At 34.0% G+C, this 17,782-nt stretch overlaps 1 protein-coding gene across 4 annotated transcripts; it reads right to left on the reverse strand.

Annotated features, from left to right (window-relative positions):
• Window positions 1–336: 336 nt before the first annotated feature.
• LOC145014751 (long chain acyl-CoA synthetase 1-like) lies at window positions 337–4,429 on the reverse strand. Of its 4 annotated transcripts, none has more exons than XM_078973188.1 (18): window positions 4,291–4,429; window positions 3,734–3,918; window positions 3,593–3,656; window positions 3,418–3,507; window positions 3,275–3,331; window positions 3,146–3,194; window positions 2,977–3,053; window positions 2,854–2,893; window positions 2,675–2,769; window positions 2,428–2,595; window positions 2,218–2,328; window positions 2,031–2,118; window positions 1,885–1,951; window positions 1,598–1,791; window positions 1,116–1,501; window positions 847–1,029; window positions 648–767; window positions 337–567 (listed from the first exon to the last, which is right to left on the reverse strand). In XM_078973188.1, exons 2-18 carry the CDS (start codon window positions 3,880–3,882, stop codon window positions 520–522), a joined length of 1,986 nt encoding a protein of 661 aa, XP_078829314.1. In that variant the 5' UTR covers window positions 3,883–3,918; window positions 4,291–4,429; the 3' UTR covers window positions 337–519. The 4 variants fall into 4 exon arrangements, with proteins under 4 accessions (XP_078829314.1, XP_078829317.1, XP_078829316.1 ...); XM_078973191.1 differs by having other exon boundaries at window positions 4,258–4,386; XM_078973190.1 differs by having other exon boundaries at window positions 4,254–4,379.
• Window positions 4,430–17,782: the final 13,353 nt, after the last annotated feature.

Here is a 17,782-nt window from a genome sequence, read left to right on the forward strand (position 1 = left end):
AGGTGTGTTATGTCCATGCGGCATGCATGGTGAATCCATACAGGGATGCGATTAACTGAACTGTATTAAATAGAAATTCAGAGAAATGATTTGGTTCTGATTCTAGTTGGCCTTCTTTTAGTATTGGAATGAGACCGGTTACCTACCAACCCAGAAAATGGAAATTCAAGGAACCAAATACCCTTATGTGGTTCCCATTTGTTTTTTCCGTCAATTCACTCGTACCTAATTCCAGTTGCAACACCAAAGCTCTCTCTCTCTCTAAACAAATGTTTCTAGTTTTGAATTTTCAGTTTCTGCCTCAAATTGGCATTTATAGCAGCAGGCTAAAAAGACTAAAAAATTATTAATTTCAATAAATATGCAAATAAAATCTCTTTTATAGATTACAAACCAGTGAAATGAAAGACACAAACAAGTTAAAAAAAATCATCATCCGTCCAGACCAATGACCATGCAACAACCAACCCACCCACAGCCACACTGCTGCATGCAGTTGCTATAAACATATAATATATCTCAGCGTTTGTTGACTGTGAAGCTCGTGTAGAGATTATCAATTCCCACCTGAATGCATCATCATAATTATTTATTCATCATCATGTCATATGTAGTTAATGAAAGACTCGATCAAAAGTCAAAACTACCTTGTAACGGTTCAAAAGTTTATCCCTTCGCTTCTTCAGAGTTGCAGTCAGCAAATCTTTTTCCTCTTCAAATGTTCTCTCCTCCATAATTATACCCTTGATATGTTCAAAGCCTCTTAGCTACAACCACCAATCACCATTAGATATCATCTTCAAACAAAACTTTTATTTAAAAATACAGCAAAGCAAAGCAAAATACCTTGTTTCTCTGTGCAGTAGATTTAAGCTCAGAGATGATATAATCTTTTAACTGCCTGAGTTTACACAGCTCAGACCACGAAACTTTAAACCCGTTTTGAAGCGCCCACTTTTCAGCCTGCTCTTTATTTGGTACCACTACTGCAATCAAAGATGACTTGAAGCTATCCCCGTACACCCAAATCTAATCATTAATCAACACACATATCAGTTTCAGTCTGAGAATAAATAAATGAACTCTGTTTGTGAAGATGAATAATTAATGTTTACATCTTCAACAATGGGGGTGATGCCATAAACTTTCTCCAGATATTCAAGTGCAATATACTCCCCTTGAGACAGCTTTATCAGATGTTTCTTCCTGTCAATAATCACCAACACCCCGTTTGGTTGCATCTCTCCTATGTCACCTGTATGAAACCATCCATCTTGCATGACCTCATTGGTGAGCTCTGGATTCTTGTAATATCCAGCAAACGAAGTTTTCCCCCTGAGACATATTTCACCACGTGGTGGATCAGCCAATGGATCATAACCCATTTCTGGAACCTCTTCAAGACGCATATCTGTATATACAAAAGGTGAACCAACAGCCCCAAGCATCGACATTTCATCTGGAAACCCTAAAGTAGCCAAACCACAAGTCTCTGTCATCCCTGCAACAACAACAACAAAAAAAAAAAAAAAAATCAATATTAACAATTGCATAACTTATATAATCAACCACTGATTTTTATATATTATTGCATTACCATATCCTTGCAACACAAAAGCACATGAGGTAACCCTCAAGAACTCTTCAACCTCTCTGCTTAATGGAGCCCCTCCAGATACAATAAGACGGATCCTACCACCCAATCTGTTCTTAACCTTCCTGAAAGCAAGAAGATCTGCAAGCGGTGATGCGTATTTCTGCTTGTAACCTGCTTTCATCCATCTAAGTTTGCTGCAAAACAACATTATAAATCAATCGTATCCTTCTCCAAACAAACAAAAAAAAAAGAGATCAGAGCTAGCGAACAAGTAGTAGATTCAGTACTAGTTGTATAGAATGCTGAATATTTTCCTCCTCCTTGGATTAACTTCTTCTAATCCTTTAAGCACACCTGAAAGAAAAAAAAAACAAGGTGAAAACATGCATAAAGATTGTCGTTTTATAGCGCAATGAGATCCAAATTTTTGCACCTTCATGAATTCTTTCCAGAACTCGAGGTACTCCAGCCAAAAATGTTGGCTTCAGCTCCATCATATCTTCCCTCAGTTCGTTGATATTCTTTAAAAAGCAACAATTAAATGGATTTAGGTGAACAACTAATCAATCCGTTTATTCAAGCATCCAAATAAAGATTCCAAGTTGAAGAGATTTATTTACCCCATGATAGAACCCAACAGAAGCACCATTACGGAAAAAGTATTCTTCAATTATACGGTCTAGGATGTGAGCAAGAGGCAGGAAAGATAAATAAACATCATCCACTGTCATCTAAAGTGGTCCCACCATAAAAAAAAAAAAAAAAAAAAAAATCAGGATAGTAATTAAGAAAACAAAGGTACCATGATATTAGTGTTCAAGAACACAAACCTTGTCCTCAAATTGTTCCATAAAAAGATCGACTCCTCTTATGTTTGTTGTAGTATTTTCATGAGTCAATATAACACCTTTTGGATCTCCACTTGTGCCACTGGTGTACATGATTGTACATATATCAGATGCTTTAGGTGTCTGCAGATCTGATGGATTTTTACTCCCCTACTCGCAACAAAACAAAGCATTAAAAATAATTTGAATACCAGAAACAATAATACGTTATTCAACAAACAATTCTAACCATATGAAGGAATTCGCTCCATGAATATGATTTTATCCCCATGGAATCTGCCTTCTCCTTTTCCTCCTCCTTCATTGAAGTGAAGCAAACAATCACTGCAACCACACAAGAACAACAGTAACAGTTTAATCACACATTTATTAATTACCTGTAACTGTAATTGCAAAACTGATACTTACATTTCAACCGCTGAGTGTGCGTACATTCTGGATTCAAAAGCTGCAAAATAAAAAAAATTCATAAAAGTCTGAAACTTTTACCAACTTTGGTACAACATATCTGGAAAGTTATTGATTCCTTACTTCTTTTACTTTTTTATCCTGGACAAAAACCACATCAACTTCAGCATGGTCTAATATGAAGTTCACTGCTCCTGGTCCTGCATAAACAAAAGAGCAGTAAACAACTAAACATTAGCATTCTGATCCAAAAAAAAAAAAAAAAAAAAAAAAAAAAAAAAAAGTGATTTACCAAGGGTATCATAGAGAGGTACAGAAATGTAGCTCTGGGCATTGCAAGCCTGAAAAAGAAGAAATCAACAAACAACAAAAGTTTCAGAAACTAATTTATCAAAAGAATAATAGAAAGCTGAAAACTGACCTCCATTGCCACAATCCATTGAGGGCAATTTGATCCATAGATTCCCACTTTACAGCCCTATCATACATAAATCACATAAAAAGTTAAAAAGGTTGAATGGACCACATGAAAACTCTGGAACTGGAACTATTCAGAATCCTTACAGCTCCGATTCCGGAAGCCCTAATCGCCGAAGCAGCATGCAGAACCTCCTCGTATACAGTCTTGTAAGTTTTCCATATATATGGCCCCCACTGAAAATAAATAAATAAAAATTATAAACTAAATACAGGGTGGCTCCCACAGTCGCACATAAGCAAGCTTGCTGAAAATACATACGCTGCCGTCAACAAGCTCACGCCATCCTAACATCTTGTTGTTGGGATATTTTTCAACTGAATTCCTGCAGAATCATGAATAAAAATCACTTTACTGATATAAACAAAATAACAACAAGACAATACAAGAAACATGAATCACCTAAAGACATCCCAAGTAGTTTTTAAGTCAGAATCAAGAGGGGGGAACCCATCTTTCGCTAGAAGATTACGGTAAATCGGACCAACGGATGGCTCACCATCGACGCCTTTTCTTCCATCTTCCACCTTCACTGCAAACTGCTTATCCATCTCTAACCTCTCTGCACTTCTTCAACTTCAAACACGCTACAAACAGTTCAATCACATACCCCCTTTTCAGATTACTGATAATTTCGTAAAGATTTCAACTTTTTAACGTTTTTATAATGGCGGACTTTGGAGGCTACTTTTGGTTGGGGGGCGGGAAGAAAGAAGGGAAAACAGAGTAGATGGAAAAAAGATAAGAAACCCACAGAAAGTTTAAAAAGGCGAGAAGAGACCTTTCTTTACAAGACAATTATAAATTATAAATTATTAGAAGACAACCTGCTGACCACTAGACATGACAGATATACCCCCATAAAAGCGCATGCACAAGTTGCATATACATACATGTATTTATGGAAATAAAAGATGCTTACATACACGTTAAAGTTGAAGTCTTGATGGAAAGCTTACATGAAGAAATTCAATTGTCAGGAAAGATGATTGTGACGATCGATCGTAGGATGGATCAAGTTAACTGATTGGAGAAAGCAGAGAGAGAGAGAGAGAGAGAGAGAGAGAGAGAGAGAGAGAGAGAGAGAGATCCTATTTGTAGTTAGAACTTGGAAATATGTAAGGGCCAGTGAAAGCAACCGCTAGCGGTTTTTTATAAAGTGTTGGTCTCAGATTGTAACGTATATACACACATATAGATACGTATTCTACTACACGATGTGCAACCAGATGATGCTTGCTCTGGTTACCCACTTATTTGCCTTGGTTTGACCGCCATTAGCATAATTGTTTTGGAGTTTGGATTTGTCAATATAAAAGGGAAAATAAGTATTGGACAATTGGATGTATGAAAAAGTCGTTGACAGTATTTATTGTACACCAAGATTCTGACCTTGCTCCAAATTTGCTTGGTCGCTAGGGGGTTGAAAAGTCTATGAATATGAGCGATTGTTTCATGTTAACACTGTTTCAAGATTTTTATCAACTACAAAAATGCAATGCTGACTTTCTTCGATTTGTCACTTCCGGGAAGTTGAATAAAGAAAGAGAGGAATTAATTAGTTAAGCAAAGAGAGGGATTTTTACCTGTACTGGTTCATGACCTCAGCTGCTGGTTGGTGTCTTTTATGATTGAAATGACAGCATGCAGCAACGTTGGTACAGGTCTAGCACTTGGATTATTCATCCATGGACACTCACTCAGGCTTAATGAAAACTTAACCAATATCAGCCGTCTAAATTCATATCATATTTAATATTTATGGCTTGCAAATTAATTAATATTGAAAATGAAGGCGTATCTATATATATAAATTAATTATGAGCGTTGTATAAGTATAACAACTCGGTACCACTCATGAGTCCAGTCAACTCGCCATTATTGTCTATCACCAGACTCACTCATGTGATGTAAATTACCAAACCAAGGAAAGCTTTAAAAAGGATCTATACGTACACAATAATTTTTCTTCATACACAACAATTGGTGCTTTAAAATATTATATTGTACAACTATATAATGCATGAATTGTTGTGTATTGCAAAAAACTGTATTCCCCTTCAAATATGATCATCATCAAATATATGTTTATATCATTAGGAACAACGATAAATCATTGATGATAAAAATGTATATTACTTTTCGGTTATAAATGCATAATTCTCAAGATTCACCCAAATATATTTACTTTTTGTTGATCGTCTTCTTTACAAAGAAAAAAAGAACCACACCTCTAGATATTTCAAGAAATTATAAAACCATGATCATCATTTTGTGGGGAAAAGTTATATATATATATATATATATATATATATATATATATATATATATATATATATATATATATATATATATATATATATATATATATATATAGAGAGAGAGAGAGAGAGAGAGAGAGAGATGAGATCAGTTGTAATCTTACCGAGAACATGGGTGAGATCAGTTGAAAATTTATAGTTTCCTAAGAACCGAGAACTAAAAGTGGAGCGTTAAATTAAAATTAATTCATTAAGATCATGATTGTAATCTTACCAATCTTATTTAATTTTTATTTTTTTTGTGTTATTGGAAATATTAATACAAATGTTTAAAAATTTACATAATAAATCAAATTTTATGACTTTTTTTAAAGATAGTATTTTTCAATTTTTTTTAAAAAAAAGTGCAATTTTTTAAATTTTTTAAAGAAAATATGAATTTTTGAAAAAAAATTAATTTTTTTTAAAAACTATAATTTTTTCTAAAAGCATTTAAAAATCAATAAAATTAAAAAAAATCTAAAATATTTAAAAAATACTATACTTTTTTAACCAAAAAAATCAACATTTTAGGTACATATATACATATTTTTACAAATGCATATATACTATAATATTTGTAAGGAAATCATAAGAAAACTCATTTTATTTACTAATCTATAAACACAATAAAATAAGTATTTTATTCGATACAAAATAAAATATTAAAAAAAAATACTACAAAATTTCAAAGCGTTTTCATGTCTTCGTGTCAATATTTTCATATTTTTCTTTAATTTATCATTTTCACCTCTTCAATATTCACCATAATTTCTTCCAAATCTATAAGAAAATTTTTTTTAAAAAATTGATTGATGCAAAAACGCTCACAAAAATACATATGTGCTTTATATGTGATTAACATATGAATCACAAACGATTCACATATGAATTACATGTGATGCATATGTGATTTACATGTGAATCTCAAGTAATTCATATGTGAATTACATAGGATTTACATGTGAATTACATGTAATTTACAAGTGAATCACATGTAATTCATATGTGAATTACATATGAATCACATGTAATTCATATGTGATTTACATGTGAATAAGATGTAATTTATATGTGAATTACATGTGATTTACATATAATTCATATGTGAATTACATGTGATTTATATGTGAATCACATAATTGAAACTACGTAATTTTGTGAATTTATATGGAAACTAGGGAAAAGCTTACTTTAAAGGCATGATTTGTGTATCGAGTTTTTAGGTTCATGATTTGCAATGTTCAAGCTCAAATTCACTCCATCTTGTGGTAATACACCCATTCCAGGTGAATCTTCCGCCATTGTCGTTGCAAACACATCAAATAAAAACACTTGTTATTTCAAGTTATTCAGATTCAATCTTAAAAGAGTTAGTACTTTAACAAATCTAAGTTCTTCACAATATCTCATAGAATCCACAAGCAGATCAGTCAATCATAGAAACTAATTGACTAAATCATATCGAATGGAATGGATAAAGCATATAAACATAGCCACTTAAAATTGATATATTACATACCACAACACAGTCAACTTAAGCTCCTCCATCTGTCCATAACGTCAATGAAGAAAACAACTGCATCTATATAATGAGTAATGAGTGAGAGACCAGACAGACCTTCAACATAAAAGTAGTTTCAAGTTCCATCTTAATAGTGCGATTCAGTAATGCATATCTCCTCCTATACAACACAAGGCTACATGGGACAAATGATTATGCCATTTTCAAATTCTTTTTCATCTACCACTACCACTGTCACTATCTACAGCAGCTACTCACTAAACTACAACATTAATCCTCTTAACTTCTAACACTATTATTTATACTACATTGCTATTTATTGCATATCATAATTACATAGCTAAATGCCTCGGGAATTGCCACATCACAACTGAACAGATAGAGAATCATATTAGTTAATATATGAAAATTATATCATCATAACAAAATCTAATACACACTATAATATAAAGTGTATAACAAAGCCAAACACAAGAAAAATAAGAAGCAAATGATGATTAACCAACTCTACTCCTCAAAAACTAATTGACTAGATCATAGATCAGTCAATCATAGAAACTAATTGACTAGATCATACCAATAAAAAGCAAATGTCATTCAGATAAAACCATTTGAGAACCAAAATCTGAAGCATCTTATCTCTTTTCATGGTGGTTCCAAGATCATCCAAATAAATGCTTTTGATATCTCTCCCAAATGTCTGCAAAATTATATATGTTTATTAAGTCGTTCAAACATTTTTCTTATATATAGCTTAACAAAACAAGCCACCTGTTTGAATGTTAGCATGAAAAGTTCAGACTGGATAATTTGTCGGAGGTTTATTACTTCATGAAGAGAATTTAGAGCCAAAACATGAAGTTGTCTCGAAAGATTATCACTCATGACGTCTCTATGGGTATGAAGTCTCTTCTGAGCAGCTGGTACTAGGAGACTGGTGAGTAAGTTGCGTTTGATAATTTTGTGATAATCGTCATACTCACTCATGACAACCATGGTTTATCAAATGTGAGGATATGTAATGCTTTTGAAAGCTTTCTAGTTGAAATGGAATCGAATCTGGTACTAAAGCTCTATTCACAATAATTTTGAAGAACGAACTTTGCAGAAATCGACTCGTAGGCGTGCAATTGCGATCAATGAGATGAATCACTTTTTTCGATTAATGATGAATAATCAGTTGTTGATGGAGAAGGGAGGAAGGCTAGAGTATCTCTGTCGATCTCTTGTCAATGTCATGTGGAGGCGCCACCATCGTGAAGACGGAGCATTTGATCGGTGATGCAATCTTGACAATATTGTAAATGATTATTTATAGATCACGATGAAATTGTAGAAGAGCATAGTCAGTGCATTAAAAATCGATGGGAGATGAAGGATCGATGAGGAACAATAACTCCATATTTGGACGACTTGATGTTGATTTTAGGGGTAGACTTGATAAGCAAATCATCTACATTGGAGGTGGAGATGAAGATAAACAGTAGATGATCTCGTGCCGGAGAAGGAGTTGATCGATAAGGAACAATAATTCCATATTTGTTTCCTATAATACCCTTGTTTAATTTAATTAAGATACACCTGCCATTTTAGTTTTCTACCTATTTACAAAAATGCAACTTTAGATCTTGACCCTCATTTGTTTATCTAACGCTCAACCTTTAGTTCTCGGGTTCTCGGTAAACTATAGGTTCTCAAATGATCCTCCCCCCCCCCCCCCTCTCTCTCTCTCTCTATATATATATATATATATATATATATATATATATATATATATATATATATATATATATATATATATAAGAACCATAAAAGATTAAAAACCCTAAAAATCCCTATTTCATAAGTAAAAATGTATTGTGAATACTTATTACATAGATAAAATCCTAAGTTTTTTCTTTTTGGTAAGAAAAAAGGTAAAATCGTAATTTTTATAGTTTAATATTTTCATTCATACATTCATTTATATTTTAACACAAAATTTATTTGTAATGCAATTTAATACAGTCTATTTACAGTTTAATACCCAAAATCCACAACTTAATACAATCAATTTTACCTGAATTTCTAACATCAAATCCATATGTACATTCATTTGCTAATAAATCTTAGTTATCATCGTACAATGAACCTCCAACATATATCATCATCAACCAATTTTGCCACTGTCGCAACCATCATTTCTTCTATATCAGATCTATATATCAAGTCGTGCATTGAAAGCTTAATTACTACATTCACAGTATAATAAACATACACATTCACTCATTGTAACGCCTTGTTTCGAATTGACTTCTAGTCTAAGGATGTGGCCCGAAGATTGGTCATCATAAGGATTAGGGCTTTTGAAAAGGTAGGATCTAGGCCCATTTGGGTGCGGGTGATGTATTATAAGTGATTCAGGAGTCCGGTTCATGTTTTGGAGCCAATGGGCATATCGGTAAAGTGGTAGTTCGAGCTCTTTATGAATTTTGGATTTTTGTTCAGAAGGTTTTGAGGTGAGGATAAGTTGATGAATGCGTAGATCTTCTAGCCACATTTCCTTGGATATAAGGATCGTCAGAATCGGACTTATAACGAAGAAGTTATGGCCTTCGGAAGTTTCATGGTTTCCAGGCTTAGCCGAGTACGCGGGGTGTACTAGTGAAGAAGGCAGTACCCTGGGCGTACTGACCAGGATGGTCACGAATGTTCTTTGGAGTACGCTGGGCGTACCAGAATTACGTTGGGCGTACGCAGTCTGATCAGAACCCTATTTTAGGGTCTTAGACCCTATTTAAGCTCATTATCTCATAACCTAAACCTAATACCTTCAGTCTCCATCCCTCCAAACCCTAGAATTCGACCCTTAACCCCATTTGAGTGATTGTAGAGCTTCAAAGTGATTTTTGGTGTGTTTTGGTGCTAGAAGAGGAAGAAAGAACTTCTTGAAGAGTCATTGTTTGACTTGGAGCTTTTGGATCCAAGCTTTGTGCACCTAGATCTATCTTCTGGAGGTATAAAGTCTCAACCTTGACAACTCGTTCATGTAGATCTAGCTAAGTGGTACATTGTTATGGTTTTTGGTCCCTTTGAGGTGGTTCTTGTGAGTAGAAGTTACTCCGGAACCTTTGAGCCTATTGTTTGGTCCTTACTGAGGTTATGGAGTCATAAAGTTTAGATATTGAGAGGTATAAACTATGAAAACCATCAAATTCTGGTCAAGTCAAAGTCAAATAAAGTCAACAAGTCAGACCGGTCAACTCAACTAAACCTTGTGTACTAGGGATAATGTTAGGTAAATACTATACAACTTGCTATTCTAATGAGAAGTCATAAATTGAAAAGTTTGTACATCTAGATTTCTTTAACCTAAAACTGTGGTAAGTAACGAACCAAACCGATAAAACAATGTTGCATACTCATCGGGAGTGTGTAAGGTCCTTAAACATGGCTTAACGGGGTTTACAGACCTTGCATTGCGAAGCCGGACACTAACAAATGTCACACACGAAACCTCTCTCATCGTTTTCACTCGATCTCTCTTTATCAAGAATCTCTCCCAAATCTCTTTAAGAATTAGGAATCTCTCCCAAATCTCTCTTTGTATGAGAAATCTCTCCAAGTATGTGGAATCTCTCCCAAATCTCTTTTTGTATGAGAAATCTCTCCAAGTATGTGAAATATCTCCCAAATCTCTCTTTGTATGAGAAATCTCTCCAAGAAGGTGAAATCTCTCTCAAAAGTTTCCATAACTTATTGAAGTCTTTCGGGCCATCCCAACCCTTAACCGGGTCAAAAACGGCTTAAAACGGGGTAAAAACGAGTAAAATAGGCTTAAGGACCCGAAACCCCTCTTAAGGACCCGAAACCCCTCTTAGGAACCGAACTCATCAGAAGCGAAGGCATCAGAAGCGAAGGCATTAGTGTTGGATTAGTGTCTAAGTCCATAACTATTTTGGTATGTACTTGACCCGATGGTGCATGGTCCTTTTGGGTTGCCTTCACCAAAGCAACTTGATTGGAGAAATGAATAAAGAGAGAGAGGATAATATGATTTATTAATATGTTATAAGAATAATATATTAAAGGAGAAATCATATTTGTTTAATTAATATTGGTCAATAATTAATTAAGAATTAGTTTTGTGATCAAATGTAATTAATTAAACTAGAGGGGCTGATTTGTAATTATGTGATAGTTACAAAATAAGGTAAGGATTATCTTATTTATATGGTGGACGAATTTAAGGTTGGAAAACCTTAGAATTCAAGTATGATAAGGATTCAAGGATTATCTTATTGGTTTCTTAATGGATAATCAACTAGATAAGGATAATGACTGAAACCCTATCTCTACACCTATATAAACACCCCTAGGGTCATGAATTCGTGTATCCCTTCCCAAGAGGTCCTAGATACGAATTCTAACCTCTCACCTCTCTCTTTATACCTTCTCCATTTGCTTATGGTGTTTGTAAGCCATTAGAGGAGTGACACTTGTGACTCAAAGCATTCCAAAGTCAATCCAAGGTGGAGTTGTGATTGTTATTGCTATATAACAATCTAGGTATGATCTTAAACCTAATTACATGTTAATATGATTACTTGCATGCTAGAATTAGGGTTTATAGTCTTGGATTCAAAGCATGTACAATAGAGAAACCTAGATCCGAGCATTAGGGTTTGTATGAGCACATAGGATGTCTTATGACCAAAACCCATCAGTGGTATCAGAGCCTAGCTTGGTTTCAATTGTATTGATGCTTGTATATCTAAAAAATTAGATTTTTTGAAGTCTGGGAGGATGGACTCGCCGAGTCCATGCAAACTCGACGAGTCCAATGCCTGACTCGACGAGTCGAATCGTCAGATGGAGGTTTTCTCGGATTTTCTTGCTGTATTTGCTTATGGATAGTTTCCTTATCATGTTAGATCATTATTAATCCGATTATATGATATATTTGACTATATTTGTGATCTAAATAAAGATAATTATCAATTAACAAGATAATTGTTTCCTTATAAGATAATTGATTAATTGTTTTGAGTAAATTGATAAATTGTTTTGCAAGAAATCATTAAATAAATCAAATATGGATAATTATGTGATTAAATGTTAATTTAAAATTATTTGTTATTTGATCCTTGTTGTTATGAAAGGTTTCATATTTTCCCCTTTAGGTTTTATAGTTTAAATTTGAACCCAAAAGTTTTGGAGTTTTGAAATTTAAATAGTTAAAACCCTAATGTTTTGAAAAAGGTTTCAAAACATGCCCTCAAGTTTTGGAATTTAAAAGTTGATTAAAGGTTTAATTAGAAATGTTAAATTCTAAAACCCTAGTAATGTTTTGAAAAGTTCAAATCACACCCTTATGGTTTTATTAATTAATTAAGGAGTATAATTAAAAGAGGTTTAATAAATCCATAAAAGTTTAGGTTGACCATTTAATTGAATTAAAAGTGTAATTGTTAAAGTTAACCATATAGTATTTTAAAAGTGTGAAATACACCCTATACTATATATATATATATAACATTAAAGGTCTAACATTATATATATATGTATGAGTAAAATTCAATCTTACCGTTAGTAGGCCTCATTCACGAAGCTGGTCTGTACGGGGTGTTTAAGGAAATTGTCTATAAAATGGCGATTGAATGGGTATCCACTCTTACCCACCGCAATCTTGACTAGTGGAGGGTCGTTAGCCGAACGGGTAGGATAGGACGAAACCTTCCATTATAAGTATAATGAAATACAAAGTAACTAAATGTTTTTCAAATTCCCAATCTTAGTTACCTAGGCAAAAGTGAATTGATGCAATTCCATGAAATTACACTTTGTGCCCTTGTGAAGACGTTAGTGGAGCGTGTGTGGTTTACCGGCACACTAAATGGTTCTAAGCAAAGGTAGCAAAGGGTGACTCAATGTTTGTCATAGTTCGATGGAGCGTGTGTGGTTTACCGGCACATCGAATAGATGATTGTAACATGTGAGGGCACCATGTAGTTTGCATGGTTATTCACACCCGCTTTGTGATCCTCGGCATCTCAGTCACAAACAAGAGGGGCATATCGAGATTTAAACATGCCATTGAAATATTCAATGAATCTCAAAGGATCTAGGAGTTTTCATAGATTTAAAACTTAAAATTATTTTTCGTTTTTCATGGTGGAAATTAGTGAATCGTCATTCACTTACCTTCAAATGTTCTGCAATTTGGGTTACGGCATCCCTCTCCCGAGTTGTAGGATATTGTGTTGGGTCCTAGCCTTGGAATTTCATTTGGGTGATTTACCAAGGACTCAATCAATCAACTAACTTGAATTCGTTTTTCTCCCGATGTCAAAGTTCGACAACTATGGTCTTCTCAAGTCCCGTGGAACAAGCATTCCACATGAAGATGATATTCCACGATTCGATCGAGGAACAAGAAATCATGCTTCACTTCCTCCTCCTCCTCCAATTATTCTCCCTAACCCACAAGATTGTAAAATTGAAAGGTTCAATATCACTCAAGCCCTTTTGGCAAGAGAACATAAAGAGGGCAAGTCGGTGTGTGCACATGTCTTAGGGATGAAGTCACACATTGATAGATTAAGAATGATGGGATCCGTTGTCGGTAAAGCAATGGCTGTTGATTGGGTTCTTCAGTCACTTCCTAACTCGTATAGTGAGTTCATAAGAGAGTACTATATGATGAACCACGACGTGACACTTATAGATCTCACCTACATGCTTATTGCTGCTGAATCAACAATGGTTTGGCGCAATAGAAAAGCAAAGTTGATTGGTGAATCTGCCTTCAAGACCTCTATGGATATAGACAATGGCAATGAAAGACATGCAATGATCGAAAAGTTTGATCATAAGAGAAAGGCGATGTCTGAAGTAGTTCCATGTGTTGTTCCAAAGGAGTCAATTTGCTTTTATTGCCAAGAGAAGGGGCATTGGAGACGAAGTTGCCCTATTTACCTAAGAGATCTAAGAGATGGGAGAGTCAAAAGTATGACTACGCTTTGGGTAAGAATCCACTATCTAACTCCATTAAGTTCCTATTCATTGATTCTTAATACATGATGTGATAAGATTACATTTGAATGTTTTGTAGGATCGGTGAAAAGAAAGGAAGCTTGATAAGAGAGCAAGATGAATCTAATCACAAGAGATGGATCTTGATCGCATGGACTTGAAGATTGGATTTTGAGCTTAGATAGTTATGATAGAGTTGTTAAAAAATTTTCATTTTTTACATGGTTTTCAATGGATTTTGCATTGTAAGGACAAATGTTTTTCCACTGCTTTTATAAATAAAATAAATTTTGACTCACTTATTTATTTGTTTCCTTGCAATGAAATCGTTATGTAAATTGATGTTTGAATATTTCTACAACGAATGGATATGATTCTTAGTTATGTTATTTATGGAAATGTCAAGAATTTACTAAATAGGGAGAGTTTCTCATCGCCCAAGTTTCAATTGGACAGAAACTTGGAATCATGCAACGTGGATGCACGATGAATGAGAAATTTCGTATTTGGAAATTGGACTAATTCATTGACAAAGTGTCAAGTGAAGGACTAGGAGATCGAGTACACAAAGTTGTGTGTTGATCAAGTTCACCATAAGAGTAACAAAGATATTCGTCATAATTTACTAAAGGCTTAGTAAATATGATTACACTTACAAGATTAAGTGTAATTTTGAATTGGTTAAAGGGTTTAGATCAATAGCAAAACGAATAAGAAGAATCAAGTAGGCAGAAAGATAAGAGTTTCTCCATTCTAAGAAGAAGGGAGAGTAGCTTTTATGCTTTATGACAGGTCTTAATGATTAAGAACCATATCTCAATTGATCCTCTAATGAGTCTTGGTACAATTGTATGTCCAAGAAGAGGAATCAAAGATTGAAGAAATGGTCAAATCAAGAAGTCAATCATACTTCGTTCCAAAACAAGTCTTAAAGTCAAGATTGTGACATTGAGTGAATAGTATTAAGAAGGTTTATAACATTCATCAATTGTGGAAAGTTGTGATGTCTTGGATAAGACAAAGACCAACTAAGACCAAAATTATGAAGTGTTTTGTTTTGATATAAGCTACACTAACTCTTGAATATTTGTTTGTCAAGAAATGTTTTGATAAGAGAATCGTATATGTCAAGGAGTCAGTGGGAGTCTTAATAGTCTTGAAAATTTTCAAGAACAAATCAAATAAGCCTTATCGATCATCGCTAGCACACGAGTTGAGGTTTACAACCTATCGTGAAGATATTATTTTGTTTCTGTGCCAATCCAATCGAGTTAATTATGCATGTGAGTCCTATGAGTTCTCATTTGAATGCATAAAAGGCAAGGACCTTGATCAATGGAAAGTACATTGATAGGAAAAGGTGAGCTACTTAACTACTTGGAAGACGTGGTGGGCAGTTGTGCTACCATAAGGCAAGAAATCAAGATTAAGAAAGTTCGATCCATATGAGTTTGAATTTGTCGTAAACTTTGGATTTTAACAAATTCACATGGATAGGAACACATACACCGTTTAAATCTAAGTGTCATAAGATTTCCTCCTTCATGAAAATGCTTTCACTAAGAAAGATTTTAAAAGATAGTGATTGTAAAATTGCATTCTCGAATTCGATCATGGTTACGGCATCCCTTTCCATAATTTGAATTGTGAGGTTTGGTAATTAGTCTTAATTGTTAAGACACACATATGAACTATCTAAGGCAAAAGTGTATAAGTTCAAGAAGCCTTGATAAAAGATTATCAAAGCACTAAGTATTAGAAACATGAACTTAAGAAATTCAATAAGTATTGTTTTTTTCTAAAAGTTAAGATGTTTATGAATACATGTCGAAGCTAGTGGGAGCATAAGTGTTATGTTTTATAATAATCATCATGATAGTGGGAGCATAAATGTTATGATTGTATGATTATTAAGACAAGTATTGCATAGTTGGCAATATTAATTATAGAAAACAAGAGTCATAGTTTGCAAAGTTGTAAGAGTTGAAAGGTTGTTTTGCTATAATTAAGGGAGAGAATATTAAGCTTCATTTCAAATCTAAAGGATTAGGTTATAAATTTAGTCAAAGGTACATAGTATATTCTTAAAATTTCGATTATGATTACGGCATTCCTCTTCACAATTCGAATTTTGAGAACATAGAAAATAAAACATTGTGCGTTGTGTCCCATACGCTTCGGGTATAGGATCGATTGCAAATGATTTAATGTTTGACCATTCTAAAATTTTCCAAATGTCCAGCGCATTTAGAGGGAAAAGGGACTAGAATTGGTTCTGACTAAAATAATTAAACAACTATCAAAGGACGATTCGAAGTTCGACGAGAATTGGTCGCTTGTGAGTAGTTGGAAGTATAGTATTGGAAATTATGGAAATGTTTCCATATTGGATGGACAATATCGACATCATTACGAATAGATAAGATTCTATTAAGAAATTAGTTGTCAAAGGAAAACATGGAAGCGTGTCCATATTGGGAAGTAAATATTGAAAATCTATGACTAGATTAGAAACTTTTATGCAAAAGGATGTTCAAAGGAATGTACTTTGAGAGAGAGACATCATATCTAAGGAATTGTCTTGTAACAATCTCCCATAGAGGACTTTGTAATATCATTGGCAATAGTCTTTGTGACTTTGGTGCAGTGACATTACGAAAGGATCGTTGCATAAAGTGTTAGAATATAGCATATTCTATAAGTAGCGAGAATTTGATATTCTTGCACTTAAGAAAATGGATTTGGAGTTGTAAAATGAGAATGATTGGAAATGTGTTCAATTTGTCTATTTCACAAAAGTAAGAACCATAGGTAAACATTGTGTGCATGCTAGGAGCATGGGACAAGTGTAATAATTCAAGTAAGAAGTTGATTACCCGAAACGACAAATAATGAGTAATCGATATGGTGATAAATAAAACGTGTTTTGTTTATACTCAAAGGTTTGAGGCTATATGGGATTAGTATTATTCTTGTGTTTCACCTTGCATGTTTTGACTTCCAGAATAATTGAGTTTATTAAGAATAATCGAATTATTCAAACGGGCCACAGTCGTTCATATGTTGGAAGTAGATATGAATGAAGACTATCATGAATTGGTGTGTGGATTGTCTAGAAAAGTATTAGACATAAGCAAATGTTTGCTGCAACGTTCATGAGTGCTTATGAATATGATTTGAGCATTGGATTAAACCCACGCTCACTTGGATCACCATCTCGAGTGATTAGTGAGACGATAACATCTTATATTCTTGAAACCGAGATGTGTGAGTTGTATCTTGCGAATCGGTTATTGATAATATGTAAACGCACTAGTAACTTGGTGTTATAAAACATATTGTTGTGTGTGATTCGGTGAGTGAGTGCAAGCAAGCATTGCATCAAAGTTTATCCGTTCCTTTTATTCAAAGAATAAAAGCGATATCTTTGGGCCCCTCGATGGTTTAGTGATGACATACGTAAATGCTCGGCCGGGCTAGGGCTAATTTGATTTGTTCAATTAGTCTGTCGTCATAAATCGGAAATCGAGATATAGTACAAAGAGAATGATTTGAAATCATATCTCATACGATATCTAGAATGGAGGAATATATGATCCCTTATCTAAGGAC

The sequence above is a fragment of the Lactuca saligna genome, chromosome 9 (genome assembly GCF_052625555.1).
Source record: "Lactuca saligna cultivar CGN05327 chromosome 9, ASM5262555v1, whole genome shotgun sequence".
In the NCBI taxonomy this organism is placed as follows: Eukaryota; Viridiplantae; Streptophyta; class Magnoliopsida; order Asterales; family Asteraceae; genus Lactuca; species Lactuca saligna.

Bases quoted from the DNA above. Each gene is read 5' to 3' on its own strand.
- LOC145014751 (XM_078973188.1), bottom strand. From the start codon at position 3,882: ATGGATAAGCAGTTTGCAGTGAAGGTGGAAGATGGAAGAAAAGGCGTC. The intron at 3,508-3,592 runs GTATGTATTTTC...ATTTATTTTCAG, and splicing joins GTGAGCTTGTTGACGGCAGC to TGGGGGCCATATATATGGAA. The intron at 768-846 runs GTATTTTGCTTT...TGGTGGTTGTAG, and splicing joins CTACTGCACAGAGAAACAAG to CTAAGAGGCTTTGAACATAT.